At 40.9% G+C, this 11,054-nt stretch overlaps 1 protein-coding gene across 2 annotated transcripts; it reads right to left on the bottom strand.

Moving 5' to 3' along the window:
• Positions 1–250: 250 nt before the first annotated feature.
• Positions 251–10,885, bottom strand: uap1 (UDP-N-acetylglucosamine pyrophosphorylase 1). 2 transcript variants are annotated; one of them, XM_085448540.1, is made up of 11 exons: positions 10,757–10,885; positions 9,230–9,534; positions 7,921–8,125; positions 7,219–7,394; positions 6,958–7,130; positions 3,591–3,784; positions 3,354–3,494; positions 2,286–2,474; positions 2,025–2,066; positions 1,054–1,120; positions 251–954 (listed from the first exon to the last, which is right to left on the bottom strand). In XM_085448540.1, exons 2-11 carry the CDS (start codon positions 9,510–9,512, stop codon positions 862–864), a joined length of 1,563 nt encoding a protein of 520 aa, XP_085304666.1. In that variant the 5' UTR covers positions 9,513–9,534; positions 10,757–10,885; the 3' UTR covers positions 251–861. The 2 variants fall into 2 exon arrangements, with proteins under 2 accessions (XP_085304666.1, XP_085304667.1); XM_085448541.1 differs by lacking the exon at positions 2,025–2,066 and having other exon boundaries at positions 10,757–10,884.
• Positions 10,886–11,054: the final 169 nt, after the last annotated feature.

The following is an 11,054-nucleotide window of genomic DNA, read 5'->3' as shown; positions in this document are numbered from 1 at the left end:
AACAGCGCCGTTATGGAGCGGGAGAGAAAGAAAGTGAGTCAGAAAGGAGCCACAAAGAAAAATGCCCTGAATAGCTGCAGCAGCGTTGCGTCCTCGGAGCCATCTTGAACATAAACCATCTGCTGGAAATGGTGATTCACAACACCAAAGAGCTATAATGCAAAAAACACACCTCGCAGACACCGGCGAGCAAAGATATGACAAAAAAACATGTTAACACCATTTGAATAATTAAACAGACACAAAGACATTGCTTTCCAAGTAGGAAAATGTATTTAATAAAGATGAGCCATAGCGTCTCTTAAAGCTGAATAACATCCAGTCTTCACTGATTACAAGCAGAGAAGAAGCAATTATTATAAATACCCCCCACATCCTGACCATGTACCGTATCTGATTGTAGGAAACATCTGTGTGATCATTTCGTCTGAATCAGCTGTTGCATAAAAAATCACCAGGTAAAACAAGTAGATGGCCATTTCCACCAATAGATAATCTATCAGTACATATAAAAATAAGTCTCATAAGCAAAATAAATAGATGCACCTGCAGACAGCTTCAACCTGTCAGTATGACAGGATTTTCATACTTCAATTCTTGCTGTGTTCAAGTCTTCAAGGAAAAAAAAGAAGAAGAAGAAGAAGAAAAGCAAAACGAGTTACAAAGCAAAGGAAAGCCTGGTGCTAAAAAGTAAACTTCATGTTGTTCATTCATTCATTTTGGACAGGACAGTTTCTTTCTTGAACACATGTGTGTGATATTTGTTATTGCACAGCGATGACATCACAGTTTCTCTTCCCATACAATGAGAGATAAAGGGAAGTTGGGCCGTTTCCTTCCCCGCATTCTCCCGTTCAGTCATTACACCCCATTCTTCACCAGCTGGTGGACTCCCTCCTTATCGATCGTCAGAGTTGGTTGAAACTCTTTTCCCTTCACCAGCTCCTCAAGACCCTTGAAGTACAGACACCATCAGGACAATGTTAGTATTTTACTGAGTATTCATGGATAAGAATAACATCTGGAGTTTTATTTAGTACAACGTGTTCTTACCTCTCCCCCGTACGACACCAGTGGGGAGATCTCGCATTTGATCGGCAGGTCCGTTCCATCCTTCAGGCTGCGGTGGAAAGACAAATTCAGAGAGGATCACAGGAGAAAAACAGAAAGCGAATGAGTGACGGTCTCGTGGAAGAAGAGAAGCAATTGTAGCTGAAAAGACAGCTGCTAGGACTCCTTGACACAGCTGTTCTTCTACTGCGGCTTGTGATTAGAGGACAAAGAGAATCAGCGCTTCATCGCAACAAGTGATTAGTCCTTTGACTTGTGATAGAAGTCCGCTAGAAGAAAACAGACGAATGAAAGGAACGTTGTGCGAGACTGCCGTCACTCAACGTGTTAATTTCTAGATGATGATTACAGAGAGAAAAAATCACTAATCAGACATCAGGTGTTTCAGGTGTTTTGCTGAGCAGCTGCCTGATGGAAAAGCTGAATGACTGAGAAAGAAGCACGCCCTTTAAGAGTGTTGGAAACATTCGTGGTGCCGAAAGAGTTTGTGAAGCACATGCTCATTTAATTCTGTCTGGAAAAACAAGCGGGTGGATTTAAACTTAAAGGCAAAATAGCAAGCGATGAAGCTGACCACATAACTATTTGGTACAGAAACCAACAGGTGTGTGCTCATCTGCAGTCTAGTAACTGTCTCCCTTTACCCAGCATGCAATATATCACAGGTTGACATGATAGTAGATCATTTAACCAAGGTGCGGAAGAAGACCATGTTTTCAGGTGACTTCACTGATCCTCGATGTCATTTCCTGCATCCCGACTGACCGTAAAAAGACTGAAAGAAGGCCGCCGACTGGCAGGGCCTCTACAGACTCTTTTCCTCTCAGTGGAAATGAAGGAAAGGGATGTCAAGGATCAGAAGTAATATTACACGGTGTTAACACGTCTGAGCGAGAGGGTAAGAAAGCCAAAACCCCATCACCATGCACTCAGTACTGCAGAGGGATAATTACTTTCTCTTGCCATCATCTGTGACACTGCCTGCTGCTCCGTCTCTGGAAACATTGCACGGGACACACAGGAGCAAGACCAAGCATGAGAGAAAGGGGAGTGAGAGTGTGAAGCTAAAAGAATACGATGTCTACAAAACAAACAAAAAGTCCAGCGCATACAGTCTGTACACCATGTGGAAAGTGTCGAGGAGAAGGGAATAACCACAAAGATCTCATTATTATGTATGTTTTTTGTAAAGTGACATGACATGCTGTAGTCACCTGGGTATGGCGGGTACACGTCTGCCGTTCTCGTCAATGAAATGTCCCCCAGCGTTGAGCACCCAGCGGTGGTGGAGGGACATCAGAGCGTGTCGGGCTGTGGTGGGTGTGTCCTTTCCGTCCTGAGTGTCTGCGTTCTTCAGCGGGGAGAACTCGTCCTCTCGGAGCACCTCATACACAACAAACGTCCTGTTACAAACACAGAGCATCCCATCAGCACACAGGCAAACCGAAGACTTGCATCACAACCGAGCAGCTCCCAGGGATTGAAAAATTAGCAGGTTAATTAGTTACTCAACAGGAAATTAAACCGCAACAAATAAAAACAAAAATGTCATTTTTCTTTCTATGCTTGGAGTGGTTTCACTGTGCTTTCAGATTGTGCGTGACTTCCATGGAGCGATATAAAAATAGCAGCCACACTAAAGATAGACCAGAGGAACACATAAAAATGCTTCTGCAGAGGACTGAAATCAGTTAAGTTTTGTTTATTTTTATGGACCAAATGGCTCTAAGACAGGTCATAAGACAACAGAGCAGGCCACATTAAAAACTGAAGACTTGAGTCAAATCCATGTCCTCAGCAGCATCAAAAATAGATTTTTCTTTACTTTAAAAATACATCTTCAAAAACTTTGAAGTAAGCTTGATATGGTGTCCTTGATTTTCCATCAGTTAACTGTTACAGGAATACTTTCATTAAATATAAAGTTCTATTAGTAGTGACGTGACTCAGAGCTGATGTCATGTAACACTAAAGGATGTGGAACCGCTCATAAACTTCCATCCCCCTGTGGAGAATTTGGCAAGCTTAGTCTGCTGGACCAGACCTTGCAGAAATGGCATGACTGGAGGGCAGAAATTAGGGCTGGAAAAAAAAAGACAGTCCTTGCACGGAAGAAAAAAATCAAGGACCAGTAGAACCAGGGCCCCAAATATATGCAAACTGGTCACCTCTCAAAAGGAGGTGGGGTTAGTATGAGGCAAGATTTAGCTAACTGGTACTGGCATGCACACGCACATTCATATTTTCTATGCCATATATGAAAAAAATGCACCGTCACTCACTTGGCAAACTGGAAAATGTCAAAGACAAACTTTTCCATTTTGATGCCGTTTGGTTTCTCTGGTTTGATTAGTTGACCCTGAGCATCCACATATGGGATCTTCTTCTGGGCCACGTGGTGCTGCAGCTGGGGCTCGTATTTCCTAATGTGAAAACGGGGAAAAAATGTCTCATTACGATGATGTAAAGCTGAAAGAATCTGAAACGTAATGATAACTGTGTTTATAGCTTTGCCTTACTGCACTATGTCTCTGAGGAAGGAGAAGCTGAAGAAATGATTGGCCACGTTTGCTGCGTTGAACATCAGACGACCATCGGCGCTCCGCTTCTCAGCAGTTGCTAGGGTGATCTCGCTGTACTCCACCACCTGGTAACGACCATCCACCTTGCAGACAACGCCTACTGCTTCTGTGGGGTTTGTTTTCTCCACCACCTGGGAAACAATGTCACAAAATGACCTTACTAAAAACCTCAGATTACTACAAAGTCAACTTAAAGTGGACTGTGCTTTTCCTTTTACTGTCACATATGTAACTGTTACTGCTGGATGCTCACATCAAAAATAAGCAAAGATTCAAATCAAAAGTTCAGCACATGTCCAAGTAATTGCTGTAACTCCAAAGCTCAGGCTTCAGACTGCTCTGAATGCTCAGCTTCAGTCAATTTTTTCTACTCTTGGTTCTGTATCATATTGATAAAAGCAGATATCCCAAACATAATATGGTCAGACACACACAATTGTTCTGTTCAAATATTTTGTCCACAAGAGACAGCCAATCATACATTTTTGGTTTAAAGCGAGGAGGAAGGGAACTAAAAAAGCTTGTTTCAGACAGAGGATGAACCGATCAACTGTATCAAAAAAAGTTATGATATTAAAAAAGGATTATTTTAACATGAATCATGCAAAGCTACTCTAGTTAAGTCAAAGAATAAAAATAAGCAACTGTAAAATGCTAATAACTCTCTACTTTAACTATTTATACAATAAAATCCCCAGATCGGTACACTTTAATTGTGCTAAATTTAGTTTTCCATATAAAAACTACAAAATATTTTCACTGTTGTCTCTTTATGAGTCAAATTATCTGTAAATTATTTAAAGTCAGAAATAGTCTAAAACTGAAATAAAATAGTAAATAAAAGTGCTATGAAGCAATCGGTGCACTCCATTTTACAACCAGTAAGTTACGAGTCTGCACTGAATGAAAAATCCTTCCCCCCTTCCTATCTGTCGGTTACTAATGACAGGGTCCTGAGGGGGGGATGGTAAACTGGTAGGGGTTTGGCAGGGGGGGTTGGTGAAGCCACATGAACTGTTAGCGGAGCTTAGTAATTTACGATGAGAGGGTGGTACCCCGCTCTGATCTGATTCTTCCATCGCTGCTCCACCCCACATCTCATAATTTCAAACAGAAGCAGGGTCTGGGTGATCTTATTACAATAATTAGTTCACTCTGCTCTATGTTAGCTGGAAAATATACATAGTGCTTCTACTTCTTAGAGGAAATCAAAAAGTAGCAGGATCCTTCAGGCACTTTTCAGCTATCCAACACACACTGAAGCACGTAATTTGTGCAAAAACAGTTAAAAAAGTGAAATCTTGACTTCATACTTTGATGTATTTGAAGTAGTATGTGGTTTGTTTAGAAATTAATTAGTAAGATCTGCCAGCAAAGTTTAGTCACACATATATCAGTCATATTTTACTGTTAAAGCTAAAAACAGAGGTCTCCTGATGGTTACACTCTTTCTGGTGTACTGGACTCTTATCGCTTAGCTCGTCAGTAGGTGTTATTTTAGAAAAATGTCCCTCTAACTATCTCTGCACCAAGGTCAGCAGGATCTTCACAGAATGAATAATGGTGAAGAATAAATGTAAAACTTTTTATCTCGAACATAGCCTCCTCAGCAGCAGATCTTGGCCAGTGAGTACTGAATTTTCACATCACCACAAACTAGATTCTGCTCAAATTCTTTTGCGAGTCTATACGTGAAAATATTATTTTATAAATCAGAACTCCTTTATGTCTTTAGTTCTGCAACATTAAGCTTCTTTGGGATTATCCTTTTATAGTAAATCACATTACTAATTAATTACTTAAACTTGTGGCACAGTGGAACAGTGGAACAGTGGTTATCACTAACACTTCACAGGACAAGAAGGCTCCAAAATATGTGGGAAAAGTGGCATCTTCACATCACACTATCAACTAAGACCATAATAGTAGGCAAAAGAAGATTCTGGGCTCATTCCTAAATTTCCTAGAAAGCTAAGTGTAGTGCAAAAGAAGATTGCAGAAGTGGATTACAACTCCACCCAGTGGTAAGTTGTGGAAGGTGCAGCTATCTGGAACCTGCCAAGTTAAACTGACCCCACCTTTCGATATATGACATCCCACACTTGTCACCCTTCGGACCTTCTAGAACAGGGTTTTCAAACATAAGGTCCAAGGGCCAGAATCGGCCTGGCTAAGACTCCAATTAGACCCCTGGGCAGCTGTGAAGAAGGGCATAAAGTTTGGACTTGGGATCATATTTTCACGAGCCCTCAGTTTTTCCTGCTGATGAAGACCTCCTCAGTGCCTGCTCACAGGGTAACACATGATTAAGTGACAGCAAATTTCCTCTGTTTCACTTTGTACTATATAGGTTTCTGTCTTTTACAGCAGGTCCACTGTATAAAAAAAGAGGTTTCTGTGAATTAACAGAAACTTTTGTTTCATAAAAAAGAAGAGTCTACACAATGAGCTACCAAAACCTTTTCGGTAATTTTACACATTTGTTTCTTACAATTTAAGCCCACAGGGTCATGTGGGCAGATTTCTTTCATTTATTTTTTTTATCATGTATGAAACTGTCATACATGATAAATGGTTGCTCAAGAAGAACGAGACTAACTGCTCAGACTGGATAAAACACTACAAACATGACTCGACTATTGGCATACATATTACCTAACTCAAATACATGCTTTAGTATTTGCATGACTCATCTGTATGTGCCATTCCTATTTAATGACTTTTAATCTTTGTGTGTGCAATCACTGATACTAAAAGGTCTGATAAAGGTCAACTTTAGATTTATGAATTCAATTCAGTGTTACTTTTATAGTGCTTCGAGGTGACTTATCAGTGTTCAGGCAACTTTAGGAGGGGAATAAAATATCTTTACTGCTTCCTCGGTTCTTTATCTTTTGTTTTGTCGTGCCTTTTTATGTGGCCTGATTTGGGTACTGATGCAAAAAGAAGTCAGTTGTTTTGGTTTTGGGGGGGTAAAGTCTCAAAAACTAAAAAAAACTCGTGTATCAAATATGACTTACTCGGCTTCAAGGGGATAAGTACTACTCATGTCCAGTCTAGACCCAGTTCCACACATTCCCACAGAAAAAATATTAGTGTCACTCCCCAAATGATGGCATCAGCACCACACCACACCTTTGTTGAACCCAAAGTTTGGAATTACCGCCCTTGTCAGTAACTTTGGAAGGTGCTACCACAAGAAATTCACCAAAGATGGAGGCAGATGAGCTGCTGTGGCGACCCCTAGAGCGGGCAGCTGAAAGAAGAAGAAGAAAAAAGGAAAAAAATAGGTGGTATGACCAACCTTAGCGCCACAGTCCGCTCCCTTCTGCACACAGAAACCAACAAAGGCAGGGTCAGCCACTTTGACCAAAATGTTATCAACACAATAAACATGGATGGACTCAATCCCCCTCCTCTCCATGTCATCCAGGATACCCTGGTTCCCGAGAGCTCTGTAAAGACCCCCATTACCGTCTAGAACACAAACACAGACACATTTCTCACACACTGAGCAACACTGTGAATGAAGCATACATACACTTCTGTATATGTGTGGACATACCCGGAGCCATGGAGGGCTTTCCTTTGCTCTCCAGGATGATCTTGCAGTTGTAGTCCATGGCCGGCAGCATGCCCTGCTGAAAGAAGACCACGCTGTTCTTGTCCAAACCAAAGTAGTTATGTTTGGAGAAAAAATCCTTTGTGGATTTCATTGTCCTGCCGCTCGTCATGATGTACCTGAAGGCAACACGGAAAGAACGCAGCACTTATGCATTTTAAACAATTTAACAATTGTGCAGTGCTGCAGAAAACATCTCCATCATCTCTTACAAAAACTTAACAGCAAAGGTGATGTTAGCTTGAACCAACAGTATAATACTTAAGTTTATAGCAGACAATAAAAAGTAACAACTTGATGAAGATGTTTCTAACATATCCTTCAACTACGTTAAATCTGACACGCACAACTCTATTTCCTGCTTTTTTATCTCGATCATTCATATTTTAAAACTATAAACTGCTGGATCTCCCCTGCAGGGACTTAAAGCTTTTCCGGCAACACAGCTTCCTTGACTGAGTTTCCTTTGATTCACACAGTGACTTGACCCAGTTAATCATCATGCTAACATAATTGGGACAGCTGAAGTTCACTTTACAAATAGGATAGCACTATTTGGTTGCTCGAGCTTGTTTATTTTTCCTCAAATCAAGCTGTAGATTTAGTCGACTAAAACGCCTTAGTCATGGAAACCTCGTGTCTCACCAGGGGATACAGCACTTGGTTTTGTGCGACTGCTCAACCAGCTGTTGCAGCTTCAAGATGCGCTCAGCCTGGATCTGAAAGAGGGTTTTGTGGGACGGCAGCCCAATGTCGTACATGCCTTTGGGGTACGAGACCCCCAGCCTGGTTCCTTGGCCTCCTGCCAGCAGTAAGACTGCCACTTTATTCTTAGAGATGCACTGAAGACCTAAAGGGCAACACAGCACAACGGTCATAAATAGTAGCAGAAATGTGTCCTGTAGTTTATTTAAAACAGGGCCATGCATTTAGTGTTGTACACTGATATGATGGCACACAATGCACAGTATCTAATCTCTGCAGACCTCTTATTGCCTGGTTAGTAGATGAATAATAATAAACTTAACAAAACAGTTCTGATAACATTAATCCAAACAGATTAGCAACATTTTATGACTGGTTCTGGAGTACTTGTGGACGTGACACATTATATGAGCTAAAATCTTACAACCCCACTCAAGATTTTACTATGGTTCAATGTACCAATAGTTTATAATGGTTCCAGTTTGTCTTACATAAACTGCAGCAACGTGACACGATATGAAACTCTCTTCCTACTGGTTGGTGCCAGGAAGCAAGTTTTATGTAGTGGGTTAATCCATAAACTTTGACACATGCCCCACACCCAGCAACACAGATTTTGTTGCTGGGTGTGAGCTCATGATTGAGGGTCAAGAGGGAACTCCAGTTACGTCAAGTACAAATCAACACCAGATGTTTCTGCTGCCCACCGAGATAGTCATACAGCCCCGGAAAGAATGAAGCATGAGGGATTGCGCAAAACATAATGAATAATTCCAGCAACTTACTCAAATGTCAACCCTTGCCCAGAAACGCACAATGGATAAACATGGAGCTTCTGACGCAGCATGACTGGAACTTTGTAATAAGCTTTTGCAAAAGTTTTGATCTAATGGGCTGTTTTTCTGTGAGCTAACATCTGGATGTGGATACTTAAAAATATTGCCATGAGAACAACTATTCATCCAGCTGGGTTACCCATGTGATGTTTTAATCCACTTAAGCTTCCCAGTCTGATACCAGTTAAGCTTTCCTCTCTTACCTGCAGGTCATCACTGTCAAGATTTCATTGTGTTAAACGTGCTTGCGGTAACTAGGCGAATCTTGTTTAACAAGTGATAATAGCTTACATATTCTCATTAAAATAAAATACTCCCAATTCTAATGCTTTATGTTTCCTTAAAACACTCAGTATACCGAGTAAGTACAGTTTAAAGGTCAAAAGCAGTAAATAGGTGAGAATATACTTCACCTGTCAGCTCCCAGTCTTTGACGCTCTCCCTGTCTCTCGTCACACTTCCCAGCACCTCCCTGGGCACGGGCTCCATGCGGCAGTCCATCTTCCCTTGTTTGCTGCTGTTAGATGTCTGCATGGCATTCTTGAAGAATCCGTTGATCTCCTGAAAGTCCATACCCTCCAATTCTTGGGTCAACTCGGCCTGCTCTTCAGGGCTCAGCTCGTTCCAGAACTGCAGGAGGTGAGACTGGCCGGCGTCAGCCAGTTTCTGCCTGAGTGTGCTGATGTTTGGGTCCATGATCACCTGTGCTTTTAATTAACTGTGGGGAAAAAAGATTATTTTATTTAAAAAGAACTGAAAAACATGCCCCAGGTCTTGTGTTGTTTTTGTATAAGCCGGTGGCCTTTATGTAAATATAAAAAAATAGATGATAAGAGAAAGGTCGCACTACAATATCCAAACATTTGCAGGGTTTTTCCCACATATAGATATGGCCTTCTGCAAGGACCTTTTAAAAAATACTTGTAGCTTTTTTTAACAGTGTGGTTTAATTTACTCACCTTTAAATAATTTTTTTAAGTAAAATGGGTAAAAAAAAATTACAGAAAAAATCTGTTATATAAGGTAACATAGACTCTTTCCTATAGTTTCATGTGGACCAATCATATTTCTTAGTACAGTCACTACTAAAAGCTCATTTTGAGCACCCAAGAAACTGTATGTGTATATAAAAACAAATTTTAGGAGTAAAAAAATAATTGATGACATAGCCAATGTCCTTAAAGTGACTGAAGATCTTCTGATGGAAGGTGGAAACATGATAAGAGTATTTAATAGCCCTGTGCTAGTTGTAGTGTAGGTAAAACAAGCACTGCTGGAATGTTTATCCTATTTGTTTAAATCCACACCCACTTTTACCAGGAAGTCGTCACAACACTATAGGATAAGGTCGAGGATAGTTTCATTTATACCACAGTGTGAATACTGACTCTTTCATACCCATTATGTTTGCTTATTATGATTGATAATTACAACAGTACAATAATAGCTGTGTAACAACGCGATATTATGATGTTTTCTAAGAGGGTTTACACCAAAGAAATCTCCTCTGTAAGTGAGCTTTTCAATGGGATGCTGACGACTAACACCACAGCCACACAACCTGAATTATCTACAGCTGTAATACACAATACTCATATATCACTTTTAGTTAAAGTGTTTATAAAACTTTTAAACTTCACATCTCCAACATGACTGTGACGGTGAGCCTGTAAAGAGGTAGCAGGGACTGCTGTGTTGACTCGGAGCACAGATAAATCCAGTGTTAGCACAATGTAATAACACGGACTGTTGCTAAGAAGCGCATAGAGTTAGTGAACCTCATTTTCAGTCACTGTATAAGATAGTTAGCCGCGGTCTGCGCATCAGTCAAGCTACAGCCGGGCACATGTTAGCAAATATCCGCCCGACTGAGGAGCGGGAAACCGCTCAGGTTGCTGCACACACAGCAGATAGAAGTAAATCAAATATTTAACTCTTACCTCTCACAAAGACTCCTCTCCGGTGTAAGATCATTAATGCCAATCGATGACTATTCGCTCGCACTGGTCACTATTCGCCTCCCTCCCGGAATACACCTCCTGCTACGTCACATTTGACGTGGCAGGAGGTGTGCATGTGTAGTCAAGTCAGTGATGCGTTCAAGTGCCACCTGTAAATTTAATCACTCTATGCTAGGAGTGTGTGTGTCTGATTTTGTGCCAAAAACTGTTTTCTATCTGTGTAATATATTTGCTTATATGGTTAAATAGACTGCAGTCAATAGGATTTCTGAAAAGG

The sequence above is a fragment of the Copadichromis virginalis genome, linkage group LG23 (assembly GCF_057382275.1).
Source record: "Copadichromis virginalis isolate Kocher_CV1m ecotype Utaka linkage group LG23, C_Virginalis_male_GT1.1, whole genome shotgun sequence".
Lineage (NCBI taxonomy): Eukaryota > Metazoa > Chordata > Actinopteri > Cichliformes > Cichlidae > Copadichromis > Copadichromis virginalis.
This window is presented reverse-complemented; position numbering and strand designations above follow the sequence as displayed.